Source organism: Mangifera indica, unplaced genomic scaffold (genome assembly GCF_011075055.1).
Source record: "Mangifera indica cultivar Alphonso unplaced genomic scaffold, CATAS_Mindica_2.1 Un_0027, whole genome shotgun sequence".
In the NCBI taxonomy this organism is placed as follows: Eukaryota; Viridiplantae; Streptophyta; class Magnoliopsida; order Sapindales; family Anacardiaceae; genus Mangifera; species Mangifera indica.
Window position 1 is genome coordinate 127,511 of NW_025401119.1, and position 17,924 is coordinate 145,434.

The window sequence follows — 17,924 nt, forward strand, 5'->3', positions numbered from 1 at the left end:
TGAGTATATCAACGAAGGCAACGACAAATTGCATTTACAAAATCAAGATTGGTATGTGAATCCTCTTTTGCTAATACAAATAATTTTAATATATATAATTCTGTAATACTTCACATATAATCAATAATACATGAGATATATATAGTCAAGTACATTGTCACGATTCATCAATATTTTTTATTCGGTGATGATAGTATTTTAAAAAAGTTTGTATAAATAGTATACAACCTGCATATAGAAGAATTCCTATAAACTAATAAAAATAAAAAGTATAAATGAATTTAGTTATTTAAATGATTTCATATCTATAGACGTTTATTAACCAAGATTTAAAATATATTTGTGCAATAGTTCGTTATATTAATATTGATTGACAATTACACAAAAAAATATTACATTTGGAGTTTTAGAATATTGACATACTGGTGTAACCACTTACAAAGCTTTAGCTAACAATTTTAATGAATATTAAATAACTAAAAGTATTTTGTTAATCACATTTGACATAAATCAAACGATAAAGTTCTTAAGTTAATGATAAAATATTTAAATTTACCGTTTAATAGTAAATTATTTCATATTAAATTTATATGTGATATAAATAAATTTAATTACATAAAATGAATTAAGTTTATCACGTGTAAAAATAGGAACAATTAGACATTAACTTTATCCCGTTATCTCTTTTATATTTACAAGTATATCATTTAATGTATAAATAAATGAGATAAAAATTAAAAAAATTAAAAATTGATATTAAAATTTATTGCAAATTGTAACTCGACATATTTAATGTTAAAATATTATGAAGGGTATGAAAATGTAAAAATCTTATATTTTTTATTGAGCATGATTCAAAAATTGGTTATATTTTAATAAATATGTTAAAATTTTTAAAAATTCTACAGATTAATTTGTTTCGATTCTTATTTTATAATGAATATTATTTTTATTTTTAAAAAATATAGATATAATAAAGTTTTTTAGAAAAAACATTTAAGAAAATTTTTATTTGAAAAGTATTTATTTTAAAATACTTTAGACAAATTATATATCTATTTAAAAATGAAATTTATAACAACATGCTTAACAAAGCCTAGGCGAGAATTGAAGATTTTCTTTTGACATGACATGTAAGGGGAACAAAAGATTTTGAGGTTGCGAGTGGGTTGAGCCCTCCGTTTTAACAGGTTGAGCCAGACTCATTGGTTGGTCAGACCAAACTCACATTTAAAAAATAAACCTACAGATCGAACATGGTCCAATAAAGATTAAAAAAATATATGATAAGGTGACCCGTTGAAGGGTTTGCACAACATGGCCCAGGTTGCCTTGGGCTGTACCGCTAGCCTTCATTTGCTAGCGGGCTGGATTAGCTTACTCGAGTCGCTAGGTAGCAGGTCTAGACACAGTACAATCCGCCAGCATGATGGACAATGTTGAAGCCAGAGTCGGCAGAGCACGACCGTTGACATTGCTATGCATGATTCCATTTCTATCTTTAGTTGACTTTTTATTTTTAGAATGGCGCGTGAAAGGCGGAAGATCAAACGGTTAAAAATTACAAGTAGAGGGTAATTTCGAAATACAACTGGCAAGGTTAAATAAAGATTTACCCTCAACTTCTCTATATAAATCGAATGGTAACCAAACCAAACCCTTCTCCAAAACACACCCTGCGAAACATCTGAAAGGCGTCTTAATAAACGCCCATCTCTCTTTCTTAGCAGATTTCGTTATCTTCGAAAAATGAGAGAGTGCATCAGCATTCACATCGGTCAGGCCGGTATTCAGGTCGGTAATGCTTGCTGGGAACTTTACTGCCTCGAGCATGGTATTCAGGTAACTTTTCTTTTTCATTATATTTGCTATATAAATTAACGAAATGTACTTTTCTTCCGCTAGTCGGTGGTCTAGTTCATTAAAATTCAGATCTGGCGTGCTTGTCGTTCTGCAATGTGAGGATATCATAAACTTTGTTTTCGCTTTGTTGGATCTACATTTTTGCTAAGCTGTGTGATGGACTTTATCATGTTTTGTTGTTTACATCAGATGATGTTTCGATTTGCTTTAATGCTTCGTTATGTACGCTTTACTTGAAATTTAGATCTACTGTACTGATGTTTATTATATTAATTACAGATCTTGTTAAAGATACCTTAATTTCATGTTGCATCGTTACCTAGAATGAGACCTCTGTAAGTTTTAATTATTGCCAGATTTGAGGTATTGCATATTCATAGAAGTTTCTATCATATCAAACGGCATTGGTATGGTGGAAAAGTGAAGTATGGCACAGAGAACATGTTACTCTGTAAAAGGTAACATAAGCACTTAAACAATCAAAAACATTTTCTTATTTAAAATAAGCAATGTGGGTTTAGATGACGCAAGCTAACATCATCTGATACCTGTTTGATTATTTTACTGTTCTTTGTTGAAATTGTTTATCCAACTAGAGAAAGGAATCCCCCTATTTCTTTTGTTTCAAGTCTACTTACTTCCAAATGAAATGTCTTTTTAGGGAGAAAAGAGTGATAGAAGAACATTTCTTTCATATTGGCTTTAATTTAGTATGTAAGTGCAATTTATTGTATTTGATCTGTAATGAGGAAGGGTTCTTGTGTTTGTTCAATTTTATGCGAGTGTATTATTTGGAGATAACATTGTTGTTTGGTTCTTTGTCCTTATTCTAATATTTCTATGATATACAGCTGAGCTTTTATTGTATTTGAGTGTCTTACTATTTTGCCAAATCTGTAATTTGTGTCATGTCATGTGCAGCCTGATGGCCAGATGCCAAGCGATAAGACGGTTGGCGGAGGTGATGATGCTTTCAACACCTTCTTCAGTGAGACTGGTGCTGGGAAGCATGTCCCCCGTGCAGTTTTTGTTGATCTAGAGCCCACTGTCATTGATGAAGTCAGGACTGGGGCTTACCGCCAACTTTTCCACCCTGAACAGCTCATTAGTGGCAAAGAAGATGCTGCTAATAACTTTGCACGTGGACACTATACAAGTAAGTATTTTCCACCTTAATTTTGCATTTTTACCTGTTTTTATATCATCTTACATATTTCAATTTATTTCAGTTGGCAAAGAGATTGTCGATCTTTGCTTAGATCGTATCCGAAAGCTTGCTGACAACTGCACTGGTCTTCAAGGTTTCTTGGTTTTCAATGCTGTGGGTGGTGGCACTGGTTCAGGTCTTGGATCCCTTCTGCTGGAACGTCTCTCAGTAGACTATGGGAAGAAGTCCAAGCTTGGATTCACGGTCTATCCTTCTCCACAAGTTTCAACCTCTGTTGTTGAACCTTATAATAGTGTGCTCTCCACACACTCACTTTTGGAACATACTGATGTTGCTGTCCTTCTTGATAATGAAGCCATCTATGATATTTGCAGGCGTTCCCTTGATATTGAACGCCCCACCTACACCAACCTTAACCGCTTGGTTTCTCAGGTATCATTCCATTGTTCTGTTTTATCTAAAACCCTGTTTAGTGTTGCTTAAAAAATTTCCCCTAATTTTCTTTGGTGTGTGTTTCAGGTGATATCATCACTGACTGCCTCCCTGAGGTTCGACGGTGCCTTGAATGTGGACGTGACTGAATTCCAGACTAACTTGGTCCCATATCCTAGGATTCATTTCATGCTTTCATCCTAGGCACCTGTCATCTCAGCTGAGAAAGCCTACCATGAACAGCTCTCTGTTGCTGAGATCACTAACACTGCATTCGAGCCTTCATCCATGATGGCCAAGTGTGATCCTCGTCACGGCAAATACATGGCGTGCTGCCTGATGTACAGAGGTGATGTGGTGCCCAAGGATGTCAACGCAGCTGTGGCAACCATCAAGACCAAACGCACCATCCAGTTTGTTGACTGGTGCCCAACTGGTTTCAAGTGTGGTATCAACTACCAGCCTCCGACTGTTGTTCCTGGTGGTGATCTTGCCAGGGTGCAGAGGGCCGTGTGCATGATCTCAAACTCTACCAGTGTGGCCGAGGTGTTCTCTCGTATTGACCACAAGTTTGATCTCATGTATGCCAAGAGGGCATTCGTGCACTGGTACGTTGGGGAGGGTATGGAAGAAGGTGAGTTCTCCGAGGCTCGTGAGGATCTTGCTGCCTTGGAAAAGGACTATGAGGAAGTCGGTGGAGAGTCTGCTGAAGGTGAAGACGATGACGAGGGAGATGAGTACTGAGAAAATCTTATGTTCCAAATTAATAATCAACTTGCTTTTTAAATTGCTTTTATGCTGTGATGACGTTATTGTTTCTTCTGGTCATACGGCTGGATTGAGTTCATCAGTTGACGTCGATGATATGAATGTGTCCCCTTGTTGAATAATTTTGTTATTTCTTCACTATGCTATTTACTTATAACATGAGATCATAGTTAATTTAAAACTACACGGTGTAGAGGGAAATACACTTGGGCCGTTTGGGTCGTAGTAAAGGAAGATTAAAATATTTTATTATTTATATTAAATAATAATTTAATTATCATTATTATTTTAAATATTAAGATATTAAAATATTATTAAATTAATTTTAATTTTACTATAATTTTATTTTTATTTATTAAATTTTTAAAATTAAAATACTTTTATTTTTAATTAAAATGAAATTATAAAATATATTTTAAAAAATAAAATTATATATATAAATAATATATATAATTTTATATATAATTAATAATATATTATTACATAATAAAATATTATTTTATCTCTAATTTTAAATTATTTAATTACATGATAACATATAATTAGTTGTGTATATTATTTTTACATATAATATTATTTTATTTTAAAATATTTATATTAAAAATATTTATATAAAATCACATTTTTATTTTTATTATTTTTAATAAATATAACATTATTTATATCTATTAATTTTTATTAAATATAATAATAATTTATAATTAATTATTTTTAAATTAACCTATTTCTATAACAATATTTTATACTCAATGCTAGGACAAATAAGTAACCTAATTTCTTTTTTTAATGCTTAGTTTCACTATTATTATATCAAATTATAAAATTTAATTTAATAAATTTGAATCGTTGCTTTTATATTTGGAATCCTAACGTACAACGCGTGTCTATTTTAATGTTGCAACTCGTGTCAATTGTAATGCTGCTGGGTCAGTCTTATTCGTACGGTGAGTACACGTGCAGGTACATAATTAGAGGAGACATTGAAAAAAGAGTTCATTTGACCAGAGAAAGAGGGTGGTCTTCCACGCATGACGCACCCACCTGCCATTTCTAAACGTTCATTTCCATATTCCTGTCCCCTCTCTTCCATGTTTCCTCTGCTCTTTGTATTTTTTTATTTTTTTATTTGGTCAATGGGTTATTTTTCACTTAAAGTATACTATTTTTTTAAGTATCATTTTAATTTAAAAAAATTTAAACATCAATTTATATGCAGTTCAAATTAACGAAATTTTAATCTCTTAAAATTTTATTTTTTTCTTTTAAAATTTAAAAACTAAAAGTTTTCTCTAAATCTAAGTTTTAAAAAATGACAATTTTTTCTTAGAGTTTAGTTTTTATATCTTTGACATCAAATTTGGTGTCATTGCGAACTGTCTATCTCTCCTGAAGTTTTCTCTCTCTTCGGTAGTTTATCTCCACTTATTTGAACACCTAATCGACATCAAATGAGGATTGGGAGAAGATGGGTGACGAAACTCTTCATCTTCTAGACAAAGATCGATGTCGAACGGGTGTCCAAATAGATGAAGAGAAACCATCAGAGGGAGATAAAGCTTCGGGAGGGATAGACGGCCAGTAATGACATTGAATTTAACGTCGGAGATATAGAAACTAACCCTAAGGGAAAATTATCATTTTTTAAAACTTTGATTGAGAGAACTTTTAGTTTTTAAAGTTTAAGAGAATAAAATAAGATTATATTTTAGTTTATTTTTAATATTATAGATAAAATAATGATTTTATTCTTATTATCATTAATTTTAATCAGTTATAAATAAATATTAAGATTTTTAAAGTTAAAAAAAAAAACTAAAAAAAATAACATACTTTAGGTGAAAAATAGTCCCCTTTTTAAATTGACTATATTCACGCGCCGCCACAATTACCTTGTTTTCTCCTTTTTTTTTTTTTTTTTTTGGCTGTTTTGGGGTTTTAATAGTGTATGTACAATCATTTAGAATGATTTAAGAGTTTTATAAAACTAAATCAAAAAATAGTATAAAAATTTTTTAAATTGAATTAAACAAAAAAAATTAATTTAATTTAATTTAAATTACAGTTTGAATATATTTAAATGTTTTATTTTTAAATATATATAATTTAATAAAATTATAATTTTTTATAATATAATATAAATACGTAAAATAAATAAATAATATATAATATACATAATAAAATAAATTTTAAAAACAAATTATATATCTAATTACTTGTTAAAAAATACAGTTTACAGATTGATTCAATTTGATAAAATTACTCAAAAATTTATCAAATCAAACAAAACAATTTTATAAATTAAATTAAATTACATTATAATTCTTCAATAATTTCATAAGTTTTACCACTCTCTCGTGCCTATGGAGGCAACTGTGAAACCACTACTCCCTGTGACTTTGCTGGTTTCAAAGAACAGTCTTGTCCGTGTAAATTAAGATAATCGTTCTCGATTTTAATAAATTTTACTATTTTAATGATTTAACACTGGTATATTTAATTCTACCAAATGTATAATAATATGAAAATGTGCACACTCAATGAACTGTAATGGCCACAGCAAATCAATGGCGTATTATGTTAATGTTATCATCTCATCCCATTAACTATTTTGAAAAATATTTAGTTTCCAGAAGACAGGAGGACAGGTTTGCAGTAAGCATCAAGAAAGCTGTAAAAGTCCTTTACATTCTCTTTGCAAAGTGCTGAAGAGGACATGTGGGTTATTTTTCTGCTCTTTAATGGTATAGCTATTGACCTTTCTCTCCCGTTCGTCTGCAGGGTAATACAGCATTAGACTTGCAACAAAAACTCTACTCTGTATTCACCAGTGCACGGAAAGTTTTTTGGGCAAAAATAAGCGTTTTTTCAATGCCATGGAAAAGAAGAAGGGGCAGAAAATTGTTTCCTCTACCAGTCAAGTAACTGAGACAATTGAACTCTTGGTATGAGATTCGATCCTCTTTATACTTGTTAAAGCAAAGGGAACGCCTTTTTTTTATTTGATCTTGCTTATGCAATTTCAGTTCTTAACTTCTTGTTAAACCCCATTTGGTTGTAAAGCTCCATCATACTGGTCATTGGTTGACCTTTGTGTAGCTTCATTATCTTGAAGCTTTGTAGTTTGTTTTGTTCTAAAGTTATTTGGAGAGGTGAAAAACATGCAGCTCTTTCTTTCACTGACATGATTTGTTACATGTAGATGTTTTATGATTATACTTAAAAATATGTTATTTTTGAATCTCAGCGTGCACAGATCAATGAAGAACAAAAGACACACAATGTGACACTTGAAGCAAAGAATACCACCCAATCACCCTCTGCTGTTGTTGCTAGTCAATGGCAGGAAATACCAGATTTCACAAAAAACCAGGTTCAGCAAGGCCAGCCACAGCTGCATTTTTCCCAATCAGCTATGCCCTTTTGGATGCCTCCACAGCCTGGTTTCCATTTGTCTGGAGTAAATATTCCTGCTCCTTTTCAGGCATTCACTCCTTTCAATGCTAGTTGCCAAGCCCCTGTTGTGATAGGAGGAGCAACTTCATCAAGCCAACAACCCCAGGCTCCTAATTTATGTTACCCTGTTGTTTTCCCGTATCCGAGCTTTCCAGGTAATGATGCAACTCCAGTCATGTGGAAGCAATACAATTTTCTCAGAGTTCCTTTAGCCTATCCATTTAATTCAACGTTCTCTTTTGGTGCACATTGATTATTCATGTATAATTTAACTTTCTGTAGTCAGATAAAGTGAATTTTTAATATAGTCAGATATTTTGCACATCATAGTTTCCAAATTTAGTAAAACTATGTACATCCAGTTTTGATTATTCAATTAGGTATCTAAATGATTTGTCATCATGTAATTGAATGATTAAATTATCATAGTATGTATTTGAATACTTAAAATTGAATGCACATAACATTACTCTCCTAGACTAGATTAATGTTTAGAGGTGTGCCAAATGTATATATTATTATTCATATGAAAGTGGAGATCTTCTTGTTAATAGGTCCTTTGGATTCTTCATCTTGGTTTCCCCAAGGTCAACAATTGCAGTTTCCCTGCACATACAATGGCCTAGGAGGATATGTTTATGCCTCTGCAGTGCCTCCATCACCACTTAGTTGCTCGGCATCCCTTGGGCAACCCTTTCAGAGAGGAATTATCAGGCCGTTGGCAAAAATTTCTCAGAAGCATCAACAGCTTTGGGAAGCTCAAGTATGAGTTCTTATCTTCAACTATCATATTATGCTTAGAGTGAATTTAGTAATCTGATATTTTTTAATATTTTCATATGGGTTTATTTGGTTTTGAGGATGCAGTCAGCAGAGAATGTTCAGTTATGGACTGTTATTGGTCAGTTGCAATCTGAACTAGCTAATTGCAAAAGCTCCCTAATGAAACTCGAAGCAGAAGTTTCATCCCTCACACCACCAGTCGAAGAAATGACTGCCCAAGTTGCTGGGACTGCTTTATCTGGGCAAGCATCAAAGAGAGGAAGACCAAGGAAATCGACTGCTGCAGTTGATGTTTTAGCTACTCCTGATGAGCATTATCCCCGAGCACGAGGTAGAAAGCCTGGTGCATTAGGTAAATTTCAATCATCTGAACCTAGAACTCTTGTCTTTGAAAAGGTTAATCTAATCAAGGTGGATGATAGAGTAAAAGCACGTCATTCCCCTGCTACTGTTCAGCAAGAAAATGATAAAAAGACATCTAATATTATCACTACCAGCAGTGATAATATTGAAGTTAATGGAAGCAATTTGATGATGCCTGCTTTCAACAGTCAAATTCTACAGGAGAATCCCGGAATTCAGCTAAATGCTATCAAGCTTAATTCCTCTTCCAAGATGGAGAATATTCGTGACAAGGCTGATGACTTGGGAGCTGGCTTTTCAGTTATTTCGCAGAAACCAAAGGGAAGTTTTGGTTGGCCTTCTAATAATAACCCTGAAAACTGTGGGAGGAATGCTTTTAATGCAAGTTCTCAAGGTTTCTATGATAATGGCGGCGTCATTAAACAAGGAGGAAAGCACATTCCCGGATGGAGCTTTGCCGATGAGTCAACTGCTCTGCAACAGCTTGAAGAGGGCGTTGTTGGATCAGATAAGAATAGCAATGAGGAGGAAATGGGAGAAGATGCAAGCTCAGGTGGTGAAGAAACTGCTTCAACAAAAGCTGAGACTGCATATGCATGGATAGTGCGCTAGGAACCGAGTCTAAAGGCTTTATATAAGTAAAGTGTAGCTGGTAATTGCAATCAAATCCTCTTCAATTTTTGCAATTTGCATAGGTGCATTCTGCTTTTTTATTTTGATTCTAGCTCGTGATGGACAATTCTGTTCAGGTGGGGTAACTTCTTTATGTAATTGGAGGAAGGTTGCCTAAATTTTTGAAGTGGGCAGGATTTAGAGATGAGGCTTTCTTTTAAGACACGAAGAAGAGGAATCTTATACATGGCTTGTCTCCTCGAGTTTTTATTCAGTAGTGTTTTGTTCAATGGAAATATTATCTTTGATATATCTTTTCTTACACGTATTAAAACAATCGATCTTGTTATTCAGTCGAATATGAGTAGTTTGAGAACAATCCTCTAGACATAACCTTCGAAGTTTCAAAGACTTAAATACTAATAATTAGGAGATAAATAATTTCAATTTTGAATATCTTTTGGCGATTATAAAAAAATAGTTATAGGTCAAATCTTCAGCCACAATAATCATCCAGAATTATGTTAATCATCACATAAAAGTATATATCTTCAATGAAGGCAAAAATCAACCTGTTTAATTCAAAATCATGGATTAAACTTCAGGGAGAGAGAAAGAAATGAGGGAGGTCTTTTTCCTTAAAATAACTATATAAAAAAATAAGAATATAGAGAGTGAATATAGATATGATTTTTGTACTAAATTACAAACTAGTAAGAATATTACAGATATAGACATTTCAAATCATGGGATCGAATCACGTAAAAAATGTTCATGTCAATCTTTCTTCTTGACTTCATTTACATATACACATTTCTTTAATAATTTTCAAATAATCATAACAGATTTATTTGATTTTCTCATGCTTTAATTGTTACTATTGCTATCTATTTTATAAAATGTTTTAAATTATATATATTAGTAGGTGACAATAAATTGCATCGATAGTTTTGCTTTGAAAAGAGGATATAGGTGCATCTTACACTTGTACCTTCATAATCACAACAATGGTCTACATAACATCGCATAGAAAGAAACTAGATAAAATATTCTCAAATAGTTCTTAAATTGGACTTAAACATATCTCTTGAGACTCGTTCATCTAAAACTAACATATCGTAATTAGAATAAGGTGCTATTTTTAGACCTTAGAATGAACACCTTGTTATTGTACAACCGACACGCAATACCATCAAGATACTATACTTCACAAGAAGGGATATAAATTTCAAGACACCCAAACCGTATACTAATTTTTGCACTCAACCACTATGAGGGCAATGAATCAACATTCGAAAAAATTAACCCTATTGGCTCTCTATAGAAACCTCCATTATATGTCAATGAACAACATTGGGGAACACAAAACATCATGTTTAGCACTATCAAGACAACACTCTGCTCAAAACCCAAAATTTTTAAATGAATCGAGTTTTGAATATCACAAATGAATTTTGAATAGGCTTGCATGAATAAAAATTTGTAATATATATAATTTTATAGAATTCTTTATCTTATTTTTATCAATTACAAATATGATTTCTTGGTTTGGATCAAGGCATTCTAAAATAGACATGACAATGAGCGTGTTAGGCCAAAAACCAGCACAACAATGGGCTTTCGGTTGAGCCAGCCTGTAACAATTACTAGGCCTATGATATGACCCCATACACACACACATATATAGATGTTTGTATCATGCTAGACCTAAAGCTCACATAATAATAGACCTTCAGCTCACATAATAATATACCTTCAGGTTTAGTCGACTCACAAAAATTACTAGGGCCATGACATGACCCTATATATATAGGGTCATGCCATATTAGATCTTTAATAAGCTAGTTGGGTCTGACATGACTCGTTATAGTAATGGGTTATGTATATTTGGTTTAGGCTAAAATGAAGGGGCTTGAGTCATGTCTTGAGTCGATATGACCCTTTTGACACCTCTACTTTAAAGTATAAAAAAACTAACGAAAATGAGATGATATATTTTTTCAGAAATTAATATTAGAGTATAATTACATCATTCATTTCTTAATCAACGATAATGATGTTACGAAGGTATACGTTCATGCAACAAACTTGTATAAAATAATAAAATTGAGATTGATTGCAATACAAAATAAAATAACATAATTTAAAGGGCTAATTGTGATATTATTTAAGAAATATTTTCCAAATTATGTAAAAAAATTATTATTATTATTTAAAGATATTATAAAAAATTATTACTCTAAATTGGTAGAAAAAGAGAAAGCCCAAAACCCCCCACTTTGTAGCCCAAAAGGATGTGAACTCAAAGCCCAACCTCTAATAAATTTCGCACATGCCAGTCGAAGACTCGACAATGGAGCTGTAAACAAAGTGTTTGGTATACTTATTTCGCAGCAACAGTCAGAGAAGGATTAAAAAATAAAAAAATGGCAATGGCAATGGTGAGATCTGGTTTCCTGAGAACGGCTCTTCGCGGAGGTTCTAGAGCACCTGCTGCTTCTCCTAAGCGCGGATTCGCTTCTTCAGGCCATCACGACGATGCCTGTAAGCATCCCGAAAATGTTTCGTTAATCTAGGTTTTGATTATTGTTTGAATCATATTTTAATATACTCATAATATAACATGAATTTGGTATATTAGCGATTCTGGTCAATATATGGAAGGCTATTTTTATTAGAATTTCGTTTTTCGTTTTTGTAATTATGAGGATTAGATTATGCCATGAATTGTGAGCGGGGCGTGGGAGTTCCTCGATTTTATATAAAAGGCCTAAAAAAGTTGGAATATCCTTGAAGATGAGAGTAACGATAAAAATCTTGCTGCATGTTTGTTTATGTTGTTAGCTATAACGAACTGAGAATAGAAATATTTGCTGTCTGTATTGCTTGTATATTTGGAAACATTTTTTGAAGATTTCTATTAATGTGATTGATTTTCTTGAAAATTAATTCTTAGATGAGACGGCCAAATGGGAGAAGATTACATATTTAGGCATCGCTACATGCACTGTACTAGCTATTTATAGCCTCTCAAAAGGTCATCACCACCATGAAGAGCCTCCAGTGAGCTTTCTTTCTTTTTCTTTTTTTTTGGGTTAAAATTTTTCTTGAATTTAGTGTGATTTTTATTTTTGTATTATGACAAACATCTGAATGATGTCTATTTGTATGCAGCCGTACCCATATTTGCACATTCGCAACAAGGAGTTCCCATGGGGTAGGTTTTGATATGTGAACAAATTTATTTGTGTTTGTGAACCGAGAAGAAAAAATGTCTATTTTATCATTACATTGATAGTGTTAATTGGATTGAGTGTGTGTATTGATTGTTTATTGAGTTTGACACTAATGATGGGGGACCAAAACATAGCGTGGATGATGTAGACGATAGAGCTTACATGGTGTGGTGTGATGTGGCAAGGTTGAATGGTGCGACATGGGAAGGTGATATGACATGATGGTGTAGAGCTACGTGCATGTGGAATTTCTAAACAGTGTGGGACAATTTAAGTTAGAATTTTAATTAAAGTTTACTAATGTTTTAGAGTTCTTTATTTAAAGTTAATTTCCTATTATTATGAAGTTTAATTGACGAGTCTTTAAAAATTGGAATGCAATTTTAATTTAAGAAATAAAAAGATTTTAGAAATTTTTGTTTAGAAAAGCTTGTGTCTTTGTGAACGAGATCACAATCCCAACTATGTTTGTCCTACATTAGATGGTAGTAGAGCCCTGCTTTAAGATGGTTGAGTAAGGAGAGAATCAAGATTGACGTATTAGATTTGATAGATTGGAGTAACAAATTGCAATGATAGCTAGAGCCTTAGAGGAATTAACTTCATAGGTACATGATATGCAAACCAACATGTTAACATCACAAGCTCCATGAACTGCTTCTAACTTACAGAAGATAGTTCCTATGCTTACTAGACCAATGCAACTGAGGAGAGAAAAGGGTCCTTCACAACCCAAACCTGAAGTTGGGGAAGAAAGAAGCACTGTGAGAAGAAGAGTATAAGGCAGGAAGAAGAGGGAGATGAGATTGTGCTATTAGAGAATGATGAATTTCTTGAGATCAACTTTGCAAGGCTATCTCAATTTCAATATGAAACCAAAGAAGGAAGAGCAACTTAGGCATAACGAATAAGCCAAAAAGATGATAGAAATACCCTTAGCAAAATAAAATCTTCATTCCCTTTAAGAGAATTTCGAAATCAAAGACATTGTTCAGGAAGATGATTTGCACGTTGATCAAAGACGTTCCCTTTAAGATAAACAATTACATAAGAGGGCTATGATGGAATGAATACATACTTTGGAAACAAAATTTTCATCCTTTGTGGAATAATTTTAGGATTTTGTTACCTAGAGTTCAGATTTGGTGTGATCTCATTTATTTTGTTTCCTTTTCTTTAGGTGATTTAGTTTCAAAGGTTAGCATATGTTCCAAATATATGTTTTCCAATTATGAAATATTGTATATTAATTATTTTGATTTTTGTTACCTTATTTAGGATTTAGAACATATATAAATTGTGTACCATTGAGATAATTGTAAATACAAGTAATACAATTCTATTCATTTTTTTTTCATGGTATCAGAGCCAAATCTTGGGAAAACCGATCCTATGACTACTATCACCTAACCTTCTTCCTCCGATATCACTTTTGTTATCGAAATTGCTACTCTCTCAAATCTTGACAATTTCTATGTCTTCCCCCCACCCCCACAAATCACCATTCATAAACTTTCGAGCTCAAATTATGTTCAATAGTCTCAATTAGTTTTGATGTACGTGCGAGGAAAAGGGAAAAAAGACTACGTCACTGGAGTTATAGTCGCCAAAATAGGACCCTAAATTCAAAGCCTGGAATGTTGAGAACAATATGGTGATTATGGTTAATCAATTCAATGAGGGTGGAAATTGGTGAAAATTTTATATTCTATGACATGGCTAAAGTGATTTGGGATACAACCTTGTAATTATTTGGAGTTAGAGACAAGTACACCTCTTTTGCAAAACCTTTACTCAAAACCAAACCCTAAGGCTCATGAAACACTAGGTAATAGTGATGTTATTTCTGATCAAAATATTGTGGAGTTACCAAATGATCTTGGGTGGCCTATTGCTCTTCGAAAGGGTGTTCTCTATTCCAACATATTTTCTTTGTTGGAAAAAGTTTCATTGGTTACATCCTAAATCTCTTTAACCGTGTTGTAGAACATAATATTTTCGCCAATTTCCACTGTCATTGAATTGATTAACCATGACATCACTATGTTTTCAACATTCTAGGCTTTGAATTTGAGGTCCTCCTTCAGCGGTACAACTGTAACTCCAGTGATGTAGTCTTCTTTCCCTATTTCTTGCATGTACATCAAAATTGATTGAAACCACATAACATAGTTTGGGTCTAAGAGTTTGTGAATAATGATGGGGGGAACAGAGATATTGAAACTGCTAGGATTTGAGAGATTGATTGTTTTGGGAACAAGAGTGATATTGGAGGAAGAAGGTTGGGTGATGGTAGTCATAGATCAGTTTTTCAAAGATTTGACTCTAATACCATGAAAAAAAATATGAATAGAATTGTATTATTTGTCTTTACAATTATCTTAATGGCATATAATTTATATATGTTCTAAATCCTAAATAAGGTAACAAAAATCAAATTAATTAATATACAAAATTACATAATAGGAAAACATATATTTAGCATATATGCTAACGTTGGAAACTAAATCACCTAAAGAAAAGGAAACAAAATAAATGAGATCACACCAAATATATGTTTTCCTATTATGTAATATTGTATATTAATTATTTTGATTTTTGTTAACTTATTTAGGATTCAGAACATGTACAAATTATGTACCATTGAGATAATTGTAAATACAAGTAATCCTATTCTATTCATATTTTTTTTCATCATTGAATAAGGGCAAGATTCAAACCTTGGTCTATCCTTCTATATGTTTGGAGAATGCATTGTACGATGACAACTTGAGGGCAAGTCTATTTTTTTTAGTGGCAGATAATGATGGGGGATCAAGACATTTATCTCATGGGGGAAAATAAGACTAAGGTAGGGAGAGAAAGATTGTCAAAGGAAAATCCAATGTAAGAGAGAGGTCGGGTGGAAAGGTGAATGAAGAGAAGAAAGACCCACAATAAGAGGGAGGAAGGGTAGATGATGTGGACAACAAAGCTTAAATGGCGTGGTTTGATGGGATGTGGCAAGATGGCATGGCATATGACGTGATGATGTGGAGCCATGTGCATGTAAGATTTTTAAACAGTGTGGTAAAATTTTAGTTAGAATTTTAATTCAAGTTTCCTAATGTTTTAGAGTTCTTTATCTAAAGTCAATTTCTTGTTGTTATGAGTTTAACAAACGAGTCTTAGATGAATTTTTTTTAATGTAAGAATTAAAGAGCTTTTAGGATTTTTTGTTTAGGTTAGTTCAAATTTACCTAAAATTCTGATAAAATAATTTCCTAAAATCTTAATTTCTTAGAATTTGGAATTAATTAATATTCTTATTCTAGTTAAACTAGTTTTCCTTATGTGTTTAAGTTATCCCAGTTTAGCTAAGAAAATTAAGTCTATATAAGAACATGAGTTCTTGTAATTCAAATCATGTATTGATCAAAAAATAAAATTAATTTTATGCTCTTAAGATTTCCATGCATATTGACACTGTTATCTTGTTATCCTTTATGTCTTATTGAACAATATCAGTATTTTGCGTCATTGTTAACGATATCACAACCCTTACTATGCTTGTTTTATGTCATTTAAGTTATTAGCAAACCTAAATAATGTAGCAGTACTGATCTATCTTTTTGCTGCTTAACTTATGTTGCCTTGTGTTTGATTTCTTTAGTTTGTTGGTATTTATTGATTGGAGAGTAAATTCTCAGGCAAATAAGGAGTTCGGCAAACTTTAAATAACATATTTGACTATTATGTTTTGAAGTGATGTCTCCTTCCGTTTTGCTATAATCACTATATGTTTGGAGATCAGTAAATGGCTTATTAAGCGACTAGCCACTGTGGCCCACCTTACAAGTGGATTGTTCAGTTGTTCAGTTAAACATAAGGATAGTGGATTAGTTTCTTCTTTTTATTGAAAATATTCTCTCAAGGACAATTTGTGAGATATATTGTGGCAGTTTGTGGTAGACAAGTGAATTTTTGTCTGTCACAGAAAAGTGCTTTGGGATGTCTTTGTTAAGATTCTTGTAAAGAACTGGTAGAAGTCTCTGTTGCTAGACTTGCCAAATATAGTATATGTTTGTTGTTGATTATTACTAGCTTGGGAAGTTGATAAATACAATTATTATTTAGTATTTCTACCTATGTTGTCTATGATGCATCATAGGTGATGGGGAACAAGGTTTGAAGTGTTAATCTTTTTGTTTCTAGTTGTTTAGCTTATTGCTGAGATAATTCTATTGCTATACCCTAATTCCAAATTTGGTATGCATACTTATATCTCTGTATCTAATGGTCGTTCTCTGCCGTGAATTTGTTATATTCAGGTCCAGATGGTCTTTTTGAGAAAAAGCATCACTAGGGCATCTGATGGCGTATTTCATGGGGATGTTCAGATACCTTCCGGGGACTACCCTTCTTTAGCTCTTATATTCTGTCAAATGATTTAATGACAATCATGAATGTTTGTTTGTTTGCTTGTTAATGTTAAGATTGCCATTTGCTATTTTCAATTATGGATCTAAAGACTAGCTTGATGCAAGTTGTTCAGCCTTTTCAAATGGTGTGGGTAAAACTCAGCTTGCAAATAATGAGGCTGATGAATGTTATAAATTAGCCCTTTGTTATCCTTCTGCAATTGATTCAAACTCCATTTTTTTTTTTATGTGGAAATGTTATTTGATTGGGGTATTATTTTATTTCTAATTCAAAATTATCTAATTGCATGATGATGTGTTATTATTTGTGCACAAATTATGCGTATTGTTTATACATATAGGTTTATTGTCTTTGTTATTGAAGAGGTGTGGCATTAACATGGAGCCGAGATGCAGAATGAAAAGCCTAAATTTAGAGTACATTGTCAAGTCTGGTTTGTAATCTGAAAATTTGACTGCTTAGTATGAAAAGAGATATGATTGCAAAAACTTAAAATGCTTTTTTTTATGGAACAAAAAATAATGTATGAAGCAACATAAAACTTTCAATAAAATTTTAAGCTGCATTTTAGTTAAAAAACTACGAGGATGAAAAAAAGGCTATCGGATATTGCCATTCTCGATTTTGTATGTGTAGCATTGGAACAATCACGATTAGATATTATACGTGAACATAATAAAATTTCAAAGGAAAGAGAGGAAAAGGGTTCTGGTTTGCCCCCTAGTTAGCAAAAACGTGTAAAAATTGTGTATGAACGATGACGTTTTGAATTTTTGAATTTAAAATGTATTAAATACATATTTTATAGGTTTCTTGCACTATAT

The 17,924-nt window shown here is 32.4% G+C and overlaps 1 protein-coding gene and 1 pseudogene across 1 annotated transcript; both read left to right on the forward strand.

Annotated features, from left to right (window-relative positions):
- Window positions 1-1,653: 1,653 nt before the first annotated feature.
- LOC123206186 lies at window positions 1,654-4,353 on the forward strand (annotated as a pseudogene).
- A 7,470-nt stretch (window positions 4,354-11,823) lies between these two features.
- Window positions 11,824-17,293, forward strand: LOC123206183 (cytochrome c oxidase subunit 6a, mitochondrial-like). Its single transcript, XM_044623320.1, has 4 exons — window positions 11,824-11,986; window positions 12,399-12,505; window positions 12,617-12,659; window positions 16,989-17,293. The coding sequence occupies exons 1-4, from the start codon at window positions 11,869-11,871 to the stop codon at window positions 17,021-17,023; spliced, it is 303 nt and encodes a 100-aa protein (XP_044479255.1). The 5' UTR covers window positions 11,824-11,868; the 3' UTR covers window positions 17,024-17,293.
- Window positions 17,294-17,924: the final 631 nt, after the last annotated feature.

What these genes read in the sequence shown, in the direction of transcription:
- LOC123206183 (XM_044623320.1), top strand. Translation starts at nt 11,869, where the DNA reads ATGGCAATGGCAATGGTGAGATCTGGTTTCCTGAGAACGGCTCTTCGC. An exon ending in ACCACCATGAAGAGCCTCCA is followed by an intron (nt 12,506 to 12,616) that starts GTGAGCTTTCTT and finishes ATTTGTATGCAG; the next exon opens with CCGTACCCATATTTGCACAT. An exon ending in CAACAAGGAGTTCCCATGGG is followed by an intron (nt 12,660 to 16,988) that starts GTAGGTTTTGAT and finishes TGTTATATTCAG; the next exon opens with GTCCAGATGGTCTTTTTGAG.